The 12,614-nt window shown below is 36.4% G+C and overlaps 1 protein-coding gene across 6 annotated transcripts in view; it reads right to left on the reverse strand.

The window, feature by feature from the left end:
- Nucleotides 1-12,614, reverse strand: part of ELP4 (elongator acetyltransferase complex subunit 4) — a 127,410-nt gene that overhangs the window by 88,059 nt on the left and 26,737 nt on the right. For all 6 annotated transcript variants that reach the window (XM_056493594.1, XM_056493593.1, XM_056493592.1 and 3 more), the window contains exons 5-6: nucleotides 9,811-9,950; nucleotides 2,350-2,434 (exon numbers count right to left, since the gene is read on the reverse strand). In XM_056493594.1, coding sequence (XP_056349569.1) covers nucleotides 2,350-2,434; nucleotides 9,811-9,950 — 225 coding nt within the window. The remainder of the gene's footprint in view (nucleotides 1-2,349; nucleotides 2,435-9,810; nucleotides 9,951-12,614) is intronic.

The following is a 12,614-nucleotide window of genomic DNA, read 5'->3' on the forward strand; positions in this document are numbered from 1 at the left end:
TATAGGTAATTCAAACCCTGATTTTCCAAACAGACCTTGGCAAAGGGAACAAACAGGTTATTGCTTTGGTCAACTTCAACCAAACTTTTCTGTATGCTCACACCTCAGACAGGAATTATTGTGCTAAGGTGCACAAAGCCATGCAGGACAGTAAAAACAATTAATCTACAATGGCCACCTGCAGATGATTCTAAAAACTAATGTTAACTGACTGTACTAGGCCCTAGAGATGCCTGACCATTTTATCAAACCTGTAATGGTAGTTTTCTCTTATTTTCCTAATTGTGTCAAATCATCTCTCAGCTGGGATGAGTCACATTCTGCTCAGTTTTCTTCACACCCCTCTTCAAATAAAGGAGTAAATCTATGCATCATTGGCATATTGATGTGAAAGTAGCCAAAAATATCTGAAAGTTTGACCAGTCAGAGAGAGGATTATTTGGGCGTGGGGGGCATACATCTACAAACTTCTCAGAAGGTTTTATGATTATATACCAATTATACAATATATGGAATTACACAAAAGTCCAGAGGAATACAGGGTGGTCCTTAATCTTCACATCTATTTAAAAAACACTTCTGAGGGCTCAATAAACAGAAGAGGATATGAAATAGCAGAGAATTGCTCAGAGATTTGGCAAATAAAAGATCCAGTGTGTGCTCTGGGCCACTGTTACATTGAAGTCTGGATGTATTTTTAAGAAGTATGTATTATACAAGACTTCTAAGTGTACAAAATCTAAATGTACAAGGAAAGATGATGCAAGGGGAAAAGCAGAGTATAAAAGAAAGTAACAGAAACCACTTCAGGAAATCATATGTCTTACTTCCCTTGAAATAGAAAGAACTACACAGTGCTAATGGCTTTCTAGATCAATAAACTGGCCTGAAAAAGGACTTCTCTAACTTTTAAAGCTTCACCTTAGAAGCTTATATGTATTATTTAGAAAACATATACTGTTCCATTCATCTCAGTTAAAGTTCTGGCTTTGTTTCATTGACACTGGTCAGACATTTTGAAACGACTGACAAAAAGTAGAGAAAATAATGATGGGTGATGTTTCATTTTTCCCTAATTGCAAGGAAAAAAGCCCACCCAAATGCTGTCTGTGAAAAGGCTTCATCTCCTTCTATGCACATGGATATATAAAGAGAAAGCAGCAGTAGGAGGCTGATGTTTTGGGCAGGAGGCTGCTGGCTGGCTGGAGGCTGGCAGGGCGTTTGTGTCACCCAGGGCTCTGAGGCAGGAGGAGCATCCCCGCCTGTACAGGAGGATGACACACATCCCTGTTGCCATGGCTACTGCAGGGAGCAGGGAGAGGGGCCTGGCAGGGACCAATGGCCTTCTCCAGACTGGCAGTGCCACCAAAGGGGAGGCAAAGCCCTCCCAGACATCTCAGCAGAGACAGGGCTGAGCGCAGCGCCGACATTTCCACACGAGTGCTCGGTGCAGGTAATGCCTGCAGACCCCACTGCAGGCAGCAGAACATCCTCCCCAGCTGCCTCTCCCCTGCAAAAACCATTCCTAACATGCTGCTCTGCCACACAGCCTTGTATTAAATCATTCCAGGCTCTCCAGTGCCTGTGCTGATTGATTCCTACTGCAGTAATGTTTCTACTGTACAGCAATAATTAAGCATCAATATATACAATTTATTATATTATTTCCATCAGCTCCAAAGCTCTTTATATTATTTCCAACTGAATATGACAAAGAATAACTGATAAGGCACTGCTCAAATTAGAAAAAATGTTGTTACACTTAAAATGTTTTTGATTACCCACATTATGCTTTATAGATGTTTATATAGATGTATAGATGTTTGTATAGATGTATAGAAGAGATGTTTGGAAGGCTGATAAGCTGCTTTGATATGTAAATTGAAATAACATTTTTATTTCTCAGATACTGCCATTTAATCAATTAAAAAATTCCCACCAGCTAAAACAGCAATAAGAAAATCTGAACGTTTAAGGGTAAATGTTTAATCTCAAGAATCTCAAACAGATTATTCTAAAGCAATAATTAGAAAAACAAATACTGTAGATGAGAATGTGTTTTGCTTATTTACATTATATTTGGCCCTCTATTTATTAGCTAATTGCACAGAAAAGGCATTTTACTAATGCTGTCTTACATCTCTTTCTCAGATGGTCCTGCATATCTCTAACAGGTAAAACTCAAAAAAAACCCTTTAAAACATGAACTTTATTTACACTGCTTATTCACTTTAGCAATGCTTAGAAACAATTTGCTCCTCAATAGTTTGTCCAAGACCTTGTGACACCTTTGCAAAGCAAGGAAACAGCAGTTACAGGATTAAGGAGGAGTGTGAGGGTCTCCAGTACCTGGGGATCAGAGCCATCAAAACCTTCCTGGGAAATGATCCTCTGAATGGACTGAAGCAGCCTGGCATAACCACTGTTCATATTCCTGTTGGGAAGAGGAAATATCTAAGTTATACATTTTAATACTCCCCTCCATGTCTCTAACAGCTGTATAAAAATAAATATGAGCAGATGCAGCTTTCAGTGTAAGTGTCACACAGAAAGGAGGTGTCAGAGAAGAAAAAAACCCCAAACTCTTGGAATAAAGTTGACATTATAAGCAGTTGTGACTGCTTCATATTAACTAGTTCAGTGCTCAGACATTCAGTGAAAGCTGAAATCTCTAGGGATTAAGATAACTTAATTATGTCAGACTCACTTACATCTAGAAGATTAATGATTTAATGCATCAACTTAAAGTTGAAACCATTACAGCCCAGTACTAATCTTCTGTAACTGACAAAGATCTACCCAGTTTTTATTCCAAGTATACCTAATCAATGCCCTGATGAACAGAGTTGACTTTCTGTGAAAATTTTCATACATTTTCACTGCTTAATTTGCATGACAGCAAAACTGTGAGGTAGCATTTACTCTATATTTTGTTCAGAAAATTCAACATTCAGAAAAACAAACAAAAGCAAACTGATGGCTACAAATGGATTTAAGCAGACTTAAAACAAAATGAAATTTCAGCAAACCATCTTGTCTTAGAAGCTCTTTACTTTCCAAGAGCAATTCAGGTGTTCACTTTTAAAAGAGACAATGTTTTCTTAAATTCCATGGACCACACTGGGGTGGGTCTCTGATGCAGGTTCCTCACTGCAGCTTCAGCCCTTCTTATTTTTTCTGGCCCTGACATTTTCTTCCAGTCTCACCAAGGGTTGAGGATTCAGACCCCCTGCTGTACTTCATGGGAAATATGACTGGTTATTTTGAAAATTTTGCCTCTAAAAATATTCTCATTTGCTCCATAACTTAGGTTATTAATGAAAATATTCCCATTACTGTTACTGTTATCCAAATGCATTTTACTGATGAATAATCCCAAATAAACTTGCTTTCATTCCTTGGCACAGGAGAGAACTCAACTTTTCTGAAAAGCATGTAAGAATTGCAATGATTTGTCTTTTGCACCATTGCTTCAACTCAAAAATCTATGTTTCCTTGAAGAAAACAGTATCCACACAACCCCAACCCTCAAATATACTTGAGTACAATCAAAAAAGTCATGTGGTCCTAATAAATTTGAGTTTTGAAATAATCAATGTCAAAAAACATGATGAGATGCCCTTTCTCTGATATGAACACATAGGAGAGTTTCCAAATTAAACTCTATTTATTTTTGCTTCAGATTTAGTACACTAGAAGGCTACTGATTAAACTGATGTACTTTAATAATTTAATACCCTTTATGAAATTCAGAGCTGAAAATTAACTGTATAATCTCAACATGATATTTCATGCATAAAGTCTGCCTTGCTATACAAAAAAAAGGAGCACTTCAAACAGGGAAGTTTAACTTCTGAATCCATTACTTTCCCAGTGTTTAGTTGCAAAAGGAATTGCTAAAAAATGTTCTACCTGCACTGCCTGGCCGCTGTCAGTTTACTGAATTTTAGCCCCCACAGAAGCCAAAATTCCCTCTCTGTGTCTTTGCATTATCACAGCAGATATTTTTTTTTTTTTGCCAGAGAATATATTGCAATCGAAATATTTGCTGATTTCTGATTCATTACTAACTTGTTTTTAAAAGTTAGTGGGTAAAAGAATAAAATAAGCAAAGCACTAGTAGAATTAAAGGGTCCCAGAATTAAAACAAAGAAATAAAATAGATCTGCAATTAATCTACTAGAAGAGATTTGCAGCAAAGAAAGAATTTTTAAAAATAATGTAAAGTGTGCAGATTTTTAAAAAATGGCAAAATAGGTGCTCTTCTCCCTCTTTCTAAAATATTCATTGTTTCCTTGAATTTGACCCATCTTATGTAAATAAGAACATGAAAAATATTGTAAAAACCAGTATTTATAAAAGCAAGTTGCACTACCCTTCTGGCAATGTTTGCCACAATATTTAAGGAAGGAAATAAGGTATTTCTTATTTTCCAGTTTCTAGTCTCTTTTTTTGGTCTTGTTACTAGACACAATTTGATTCTGATAATGAGTTTAAACAATTCCTTCTTTACTCTTTTTTGTTTAGCACTTTAGTAATGGCTAAAGCAGGAGCTGGCAAGAAGGTATCCTGGTTACAACAAAGGCTCTGACTTCTCTGCTGATAGTTTCCAAGCAGTTAACAAAGGTTAGGTTATCAAGGCTATGACAAATAGCCTTGTTATGGAAAAGGAGACTCCATTAGGCAAGACAGTAAAACCTATTTTATCTACATTTATTGGGAAATCTAGACTCTAGATAAATCTCTTCTTTTTCAAAAGCACATACATTCTTAAGGTAAGATTTATAAGTATTACTGAAAAATTCCAACTTGATTATTTTGGTTCCTTTGATTATCAAACCTTCTGGTTTGGTAATTGCTCTGAAGAACGAGATTGAAAGTAGAGACAGAAAACAAGTGTTGCCTGCAATGCAAAGTCACCAGAGAGGATATTCTGCCTTCCTGCCAGGTACCAGCTCCAGCCACCAGGACAACAAAATCTCCTGGCAACCAGCACTAGAGAACATTTGCTGTCAGCCACACAGCCCTGTAAACCTGGGCCCAGCACTAGCACCAGGACATGACTGCCCTTCCCCAACATCAAAATGAGATAAGACAGAGGAGCTTTCTTCTTTTGGCACCAAACACCCAGGCCCATTTACTGCTTCCTTTAGGAGAACTGGCTTTGCAATTAGTTTTTATCATGGGGAAATGAATTTCTATCCTTCTTGGTTATCCAAAGGGAACCTGTAGTCTAATCTAGCCATCAGTCCCAGAACTGCAGAAAGGAGAGCAAACATGGCTATTAAATGTTACACCTACACTGTCTGCCAGGTGCCAGTTTACAGGGTAAAAATTTGCCCTTCCCTCCATCAAAATACAGATACACACACATGTGAAAACACAGGAAAGAAAAGGAGTGATCCAAACCTTAAGGTGAGCACATGGTGTTGACAACCTCTAAAACTCATTTTTAATTGCAAAGAAAAGGTCAGTTTTAATCCAGTCAGTCAAAAAATCACCTTTCTTTCCAAGTCCATAAAGAAACCAGGTGCTTGTGAGAATAGCCAGAGAGGGACATATGTATAAATATAGATGATTTCTCAAAAGGGCCAAGAGTTTCTGGCCTATATAAAGTCTCTGCATCTCTGATCCTGAAAGGGAAACTCTGTAATTATCTCAAAAAAGACATTATCTACAATTACAGAGACAGTCCACTCACTGAAGAACAGGTGAAATAAAATGAGTTTCTTAATGTGGTGCTAGAGACTTAGAAGCATGAGGATGATCTGGTCCTTTTTATGCCACAAAATATTATGACAAAGGACCTTTCTTATTAAAAGATGCAGCATTGTTTTTCCAAGGATTTTAAAATATATGGTCAGTATACTCATGTTTCTGACAGGAGTATATAAGCTGTATAAGAAAATGTGGCAGATAACTTTTCTTGCATATTTTCTGCTATAAATGCATAATCTGTTGCTACATCCTGGGGTGGTGAAATGAAAATAGAGCAAAAAATTGTTCTTCTTGCTCCCCACTTCTTCCCAAAGGAAAGGAGGGTGGGGAAATAGATGTGCCCAATTTCAAGGAGGAAAAATGAAAATTAAGATCCTCCAAAATTAGTCACCCTCTAACTGAAAAAAAAAGGGAAAAGTAAGGCTGGTCAGCAAGGTGAATTCTAGGTGCATCTAAACAAGTTCTGGATTAATGACATTCTCTGAGGAACATTAATTACGTATAAAAACAGCAGGTCTCTATCAGGAAAAGAGAAAAAAACCCCACCCAAACAGGACATCACCTAGGGAACACCTAGCTCACATCAATATATGCATGATAATTTAATCAAAAAGGTGCAATTAAAAAAAAACAACAACCCCTGAGCTTCTAAAATCCTTTTTCAGAAGGAAGAGGTTGTCCCTGCTCATGACCTCCATGTGGGATGGGTTAGGTGAGAGAAGGTGTCTCTTCAATGGCCCTAGTTACAGCACTGCAACAATTTATTTCACCATGCTGTGCTCTGCAATATTATAAATATTTGGAATGGAAAATGCAAGATCAAGTAATGTGGAAATATTTAGAGAAGATGGAAAAGTTTTTTTTTAGCTAATTTCTAATTTTTGCAACTTTTGGTACTAGAAAGAAGCATCATGTCTCAACAACAATATCATTCATTTATGGAAAAGTGTATACTAGACAAAATTATTCATTTCCACTTCCTCCTCAACCTCAGTATTAGTGACAAAAGCAAAACATTCTTGGATTTAAAAAACCCATAACACACCACTGCTTTTGGTCTGCACTACTACACAATTTAAGAGAAAAAATTCATTCAGAAATATCTTTACTGATACATACCTTGCAAAGTCTACCCTTTAGAATGTCATTAAATTTTCTGCAAACATCTCATAATATAGAGCCTATTAATGTAAATTATTTCAATATTGAAATATCCCCTTTTAAAAAAATGCTTCCTTATTTTTGAAGGATTTGTCTGCTTGCACTGTTAATTTTCTGTCAATCTTCTTCGGATAAATTAAATTAAAAGAAAGTAAAAATTGAAAGAAAAAATATTTTTAGAGATTTTCAGAACTTCAAGTAATTTTTTTGATAATTTTTAAAAAATCTCCTTTTAAGGCTGTCAGTACTTTTTGCCAACAGGGATTTTTTGGGAATGGCTCTAAGCATATTCACTGAGCAAGGACCTACAGGCAGCCCAAGATAAGGTCTAATACAAATTGGTGATTTCAACTGACTATTGTGTGACTACTTACTTTAAAATCATCTAGTTAACCAAGAGAACAGAAAGTTTTACTATTCTACAATATATTGAAGTTAGATTTAAAAGCCTGAAGCATTCAACTGATTTTCCAAACAGCAGAACCAGCACAATAATATCTCTCCCCTCCCCTTTTTAGAAACTTTTTCTAAGGAAATCATGCTGAGAGGACTTGCAGAATTTCACCACAGTATTTGTAAAAATTGCAGTACAATCTGCTGGGTTTCTGTAAAAGCACAAACTTATTGAAATTAGTGAAATAACTGGTAACATTCACAGCAATTCAATAGTATTGGATTTAATACATCATAATTAATGTGAATTAAAGAGTCACAAATACAGGGATGAAAAGGACCTCAATAAGTCTGTCAGATGTTCATCTAGCTTGTCCTTAGAAATTTTTAGTGATGGAGAAACTACAATACTCCCAACTTGAGTCTGCAAGGCAATTTCTTGTGCAAATCATTAGAAAAACACCTCCATATTTCCTGCTTGTATTTCTACCAGTACAATTTGCTGTACCCATGACTGCAGAAGACAGAGTTACATCCTCTGTATGTCAGCTCTTAACTCTGCTTCAATTTTCCCAAGAACATCCATTCTTTTTAAGCTTTATATCAGGGACTGCAATTTTGAAAAGCTCTTCCTTCCCACCTTGCCTTAACTCTGACCTTTTTAAAATAGAGAATCCAAAACCAACTGTGTTTGTGGTCAGAAATGACTATAATCAAAGTTAGAAGACAAATTATCTACTATAAAGAAAGAGATTTACACAGCTTTAAAACTCCCACAGATTTCTAAGAGTTTGCTATTCCCAGTGTGGTTTTTAGTCCTCCCTGTCCTTTATCATATAAATTTTAGACTGCATGACAGTGATTAGAATGGTGGCTGGCAGTTACTTTGGTATCTGCCTTTATTCCCAACACCACAATTCCTTCATTTCCTCAGGAGAGGCTTCTTGAAGGAGACCCACATTGAGAGTGCAGGAAGAGGAACAGGAGATAAATCTTCCAAAGCCCAGCTTGATTTGATCACATTCCTCACCTCATCACTCTCTGCTCTACCAATTTGCCAAGAAAATTACATATATCCAGTCCTTCTGTTAGATTTAAACTAAGAAAAAAAAGAATAGAACTCACATAGTAAGAATGATGCAATTTTATCAGGCGAGCACACAAGGACAATATCAGCATTAAACAAAACTTATAAAATTAAATGCATAAAGTCCATTTCTTATACTATACTGATGAGTTAATTTGCTTTTAATGTAAAATGAACTAATACTTGACAGCCATATAGTTAGTGGAATGAGTTAAGACATTCTCATTAGCTAGAGAAGAGAAAGTGAGTTAAATTCCCCAATAACTGTAACAACACTTGAAACCTGTCAGATATTTTTGTGTCTATCCTCTATTGCTCTGCTACTAAAAATTAGAAATATAACATTAACATATGAACAAAGTTGGTTCAAATATTTACTATAGAAAGAACAGAAGTTCTCTGCTTTGTCCTAAAAGTGGTTTTTTTTACACTATCACAAGAATTTACTTTACAAAGCAGTGACATTTGATCATGTAACAGAGAACAAATTAGAGAGAGACTTGGCTTTTGCTTTGCTACAGCTCTAAGAAAGGTGGTTTTTTACTGCACTTCTTCCATAAATCTGGTTTTATATGAGTGCACTGCAATGGAAATCAATCCCAATGAACCCCACACTGCCTCCAGGAGCTTGCCCTACATACTGGGATCTATAAAACTAGGTATTATATAAATTATATAAATTATGCTATTATATAAATTCAGGGACTGGGCTGGACAAAGAAATTGCTGGCCCAGCCTTGATGTTTGACTTGACTTGAAGTGTCTCCCAGAAAGATACAATGGACATGTGTCTACAGGCTAATATGAGTCTTTGCTACTGTCACTCATTTTCCCTCAGTCTTCCTTAATTCACTGCTGACAGACATAAACATAATAAGTTATTCATTCTGAGAAGAGTTTGAATAGGAAATGTTTTGTAAGACATAATTAGCCATGGTAAATTTATTCACAGTATCTTGTATTTTCCTTAGGTGAAGCTGTAGGATGTAAGAAGCAAAAGCACATCATAAACTAATGTGATCTAGCACTCTAAGCTATGTAGGTCAAGGATGGCCTGTCTCCTAAGCCCTAAAAAATGCAGCTATCCTTTTCAGACTGATAGCCACCTGACAAGCCCATCTCAGGGTGCCCAGGGAGGATGCTCAGACAGGAACAGCTCTCCCCAGACCCCACCCTGGCTGTCAGTAGGGCTGGGCTGAACATGCAGCTGTGGCCTGGGCTGTCCTAGTAATGTCTGCATTAATTGTCACTGCCATGTGCTGCCTCCCCCAGCTGGCAGCAGAGCCCTGAGCTGTCTCTGTGCCACTCCAGGAGTGTGGCACTGAGTGGGACCCACAACCAAACCACTCCTCCATCACCACAGCATTCTTCACAGATGCAAAAAGTATCCTTTCCTGCCAAAATGCACAGAAAATCTAAACACACAGCAGGATTGTGCTATCAAAACTTACCATACTTTCATTTTAGGCTCAGAAGACAGTTCTTCATGGAGGTAAAAACTGTGACACTTTACAGACTGACACAGCTCTGGAGGCATTTTTTTGGAAAGATCATAATAATGGCCAAACTTTGTATAGGTTGTTGGGCTGGCCTGTGGAAACAACAATACTGATTACAATCTTAAACTATTATCTGTCAAAAGAAAGTAGTTAACTAGCAACACACTTCAAATCTCTGGTTTTTCCCCATTCAGCCTAAATAAAAGCTTCAAGTAGAAAAAAATAATATTTACTACAAATTTTTTGTTGCCCCGTTGTTATTACTTGAATGTGAATTTTTCACAGAGTTCAACCTTTACAATTCCAAGGTGCAGCACCAAAGTGCAGTCAGATAATTAAAAGAATGTATTTTTTTATATGTTCTAGACAGATGATCACAAATTTGCAAAGATCTATGAAATGTGCAGAACATCACGTTGATGGTTTTTCATGTCTTTGATTTTTCAGTCTCTGGCAATTGTATGGTGCTACAGAAATATTTTCAGCTCACTTGGAAAAAGTTTCCCTTTATTTATGATCAGTGAAAAAACCAAACCATTGCACCTGCATATAAGTGATTTTAATAGAAAAATAGGAAATAGTTTAAAACTATTTTCCATTTCTTGAAAACTGAATAAACAGGAGATTGAGCATTACACACAATAACTATGATCTTAATTTGTATATAAAACATCATAAACCAAATTTAACATATACCTGGGCAGGAATTACACATTTTGAACATGTTGTGATAGTAAATAGGGGAAATAAATGCATCTGTTTGTTCCACATTCATGGAATTCATAATAGAACCTGTAACATTATTTGAATTATACATGTAAAGTTAACTCTCCCTCCCAGACTGCTATAACATCAACTATTCAAGTGGATAGTATTTTACAAAAAAATCATTAAACTGTTAAGATTAATTAGAATGATTTGATTTAGGGTAAATATTTTGAAATTATTTGACTAAGAGTTGTTAATATCAACAGTAACAATAATGCAATACTTTTCCTAGGATAACAAATAAACCCAAATTTTTAATTAAAAGAAATATTTAGTTTTTAGTTTTAAAAACCCATGGAATTGCTTATGAATATCTAGTCATTAGAGGCAAACCAGTTTTACTTTAAAAAAAATAGAAAAGTATATTCTCTAAATCAGTGTTTCTTGGTATCTGCTTTTGAAAGTAGGCAGCTCAATAAAACACACCATTCTATCAAAATTTAAATGTTTTTATTGCAAAATGTAACTTTATTCAAAACAAGGCTTCTGAAAGCAATTTAAACAGGGGCTGTTCTTTGGCCTATAATCTATTCTTTATCCGGATTACAGATCAGAATGTTTTTACTGCAATCTCTGCCAGAGCTCATCTTTTTATTGTGTACTTCCAAGCCCCCTTAATGTTTTAGAAAGGCCTTGACTAACTGAACTTTGATCTGATGTCTTCATTGAGCAAAGCTCCAGGTTGCCCATTTCAGATGCAAATCCTCACTGAGGCCCAAGAGAGTTTAGTAAAGACAGCAAAAAAAGAAGAAACAAGAAGTTTCCAGGATCCTCTTTGAGAATCCTGAGGCACATTGGTGTCCTTAATCCACCCCCCTGCATGGATTAAGGTAGGTGATAACCTCTCTTGCTTCCAAAGAATGAGCCCAGCGCCTACAAACTGGGTGGAGCCTGGGATTTGGTGCTAATAAACCCCCATAAAAGCAAGAAAAGCTGGGTCCATGTCAGAGGGCCCTGAATAAGCCTCAGTGTCCTGCATTCCCAGGCTTAGCGGGATGCTGGCATGGAGGAAAGCCTACCTGAATCAAGTAAGCATGAATAATCTGCCTTAGCTCACACACTCACCACCCCTCTGCACTTTGAGCTGATCCATTTATTTATTAGCAGGCTGCAGGCTCAGCTCTTCCCTGGCTTTGCACAAGGAGAAATGCTCTGAATTGTCAGTGAGCAGAGCGAGCTTTAATGCTACCTTCTGCTGATAATGTTTCTAATTGCAATACTAATGTGCTAGAAATCTCAGATTTAGGATGAATCAAGGCAGAAAATTGATTTCATGCTGTGACAGTTTATATATTGCCCCAAGAATATAAGCAGTTCATTCAAAAAAAAAAGAAAAAAACCACAGTCTTGCATTGCAAAACAGGCTTTCCATATACTTGAAAGTTTAAATTCAATTCACCCCTGATACAGATGTAAGGAACAAACTGGCAAAGGCACATCAAGCATAACAAGGCCTTTCACTATAAGATTTCTTATAATTCCTTTCTGATGCAAGGTATGTGCAATATGTAGAGAGCAAATGTGACAGCTGTGGGGAGCACCAACACAAATTCCCTAACAACAAAAATGAGGTACCTGGCTAGTCTAAACAGGCTCTAATAAATGGAAAAGGAATATCTGAATTACTAATCAAAATCTATTATTACTCAGAAACAGTAACCAAATTAATCATCAAAAATACCACAAAGACTCTGCATTTAACCAGCTAATAGATAAAAAAGTTTCTGCTGTCATATTTAGAGTTCTAGCTAAAAGCCAAGCTAATTTTTCTCTTTCACAGTTGAAGCTATTTGACAGTAGCTTTTGAAAATGCCCTGGCATATTAGTTCAATCAGTTTGGAAAATATGCCTTGAAATCTTATTCAACATTGGTTTTTACCAGCAAAGGAACATTTAAAGAAGGAATCACAACCAAAGTTGTTCATTAAATTATTGAACTAAATGTAATCTTATGGGTAGCAAGGCACTATCAGATTTTTTCCTCAGTG

The sequence above is a fragment of the Oenanthe melanoleuca genome, chromosome 5 (assembly GCF_029582105.1).
Source record: "Oenanthe melanoleuca isolate GR-GAL-2019-014 chromosome 5, OMel1.0, whole genome shotgun sequence".
Lineage (NCBI taxonomy): Eukaryota > Metazoa > Chordata > Aves > Passeriformes > Muscicapidae > Oenanthe > Oenanthe melanoleuca.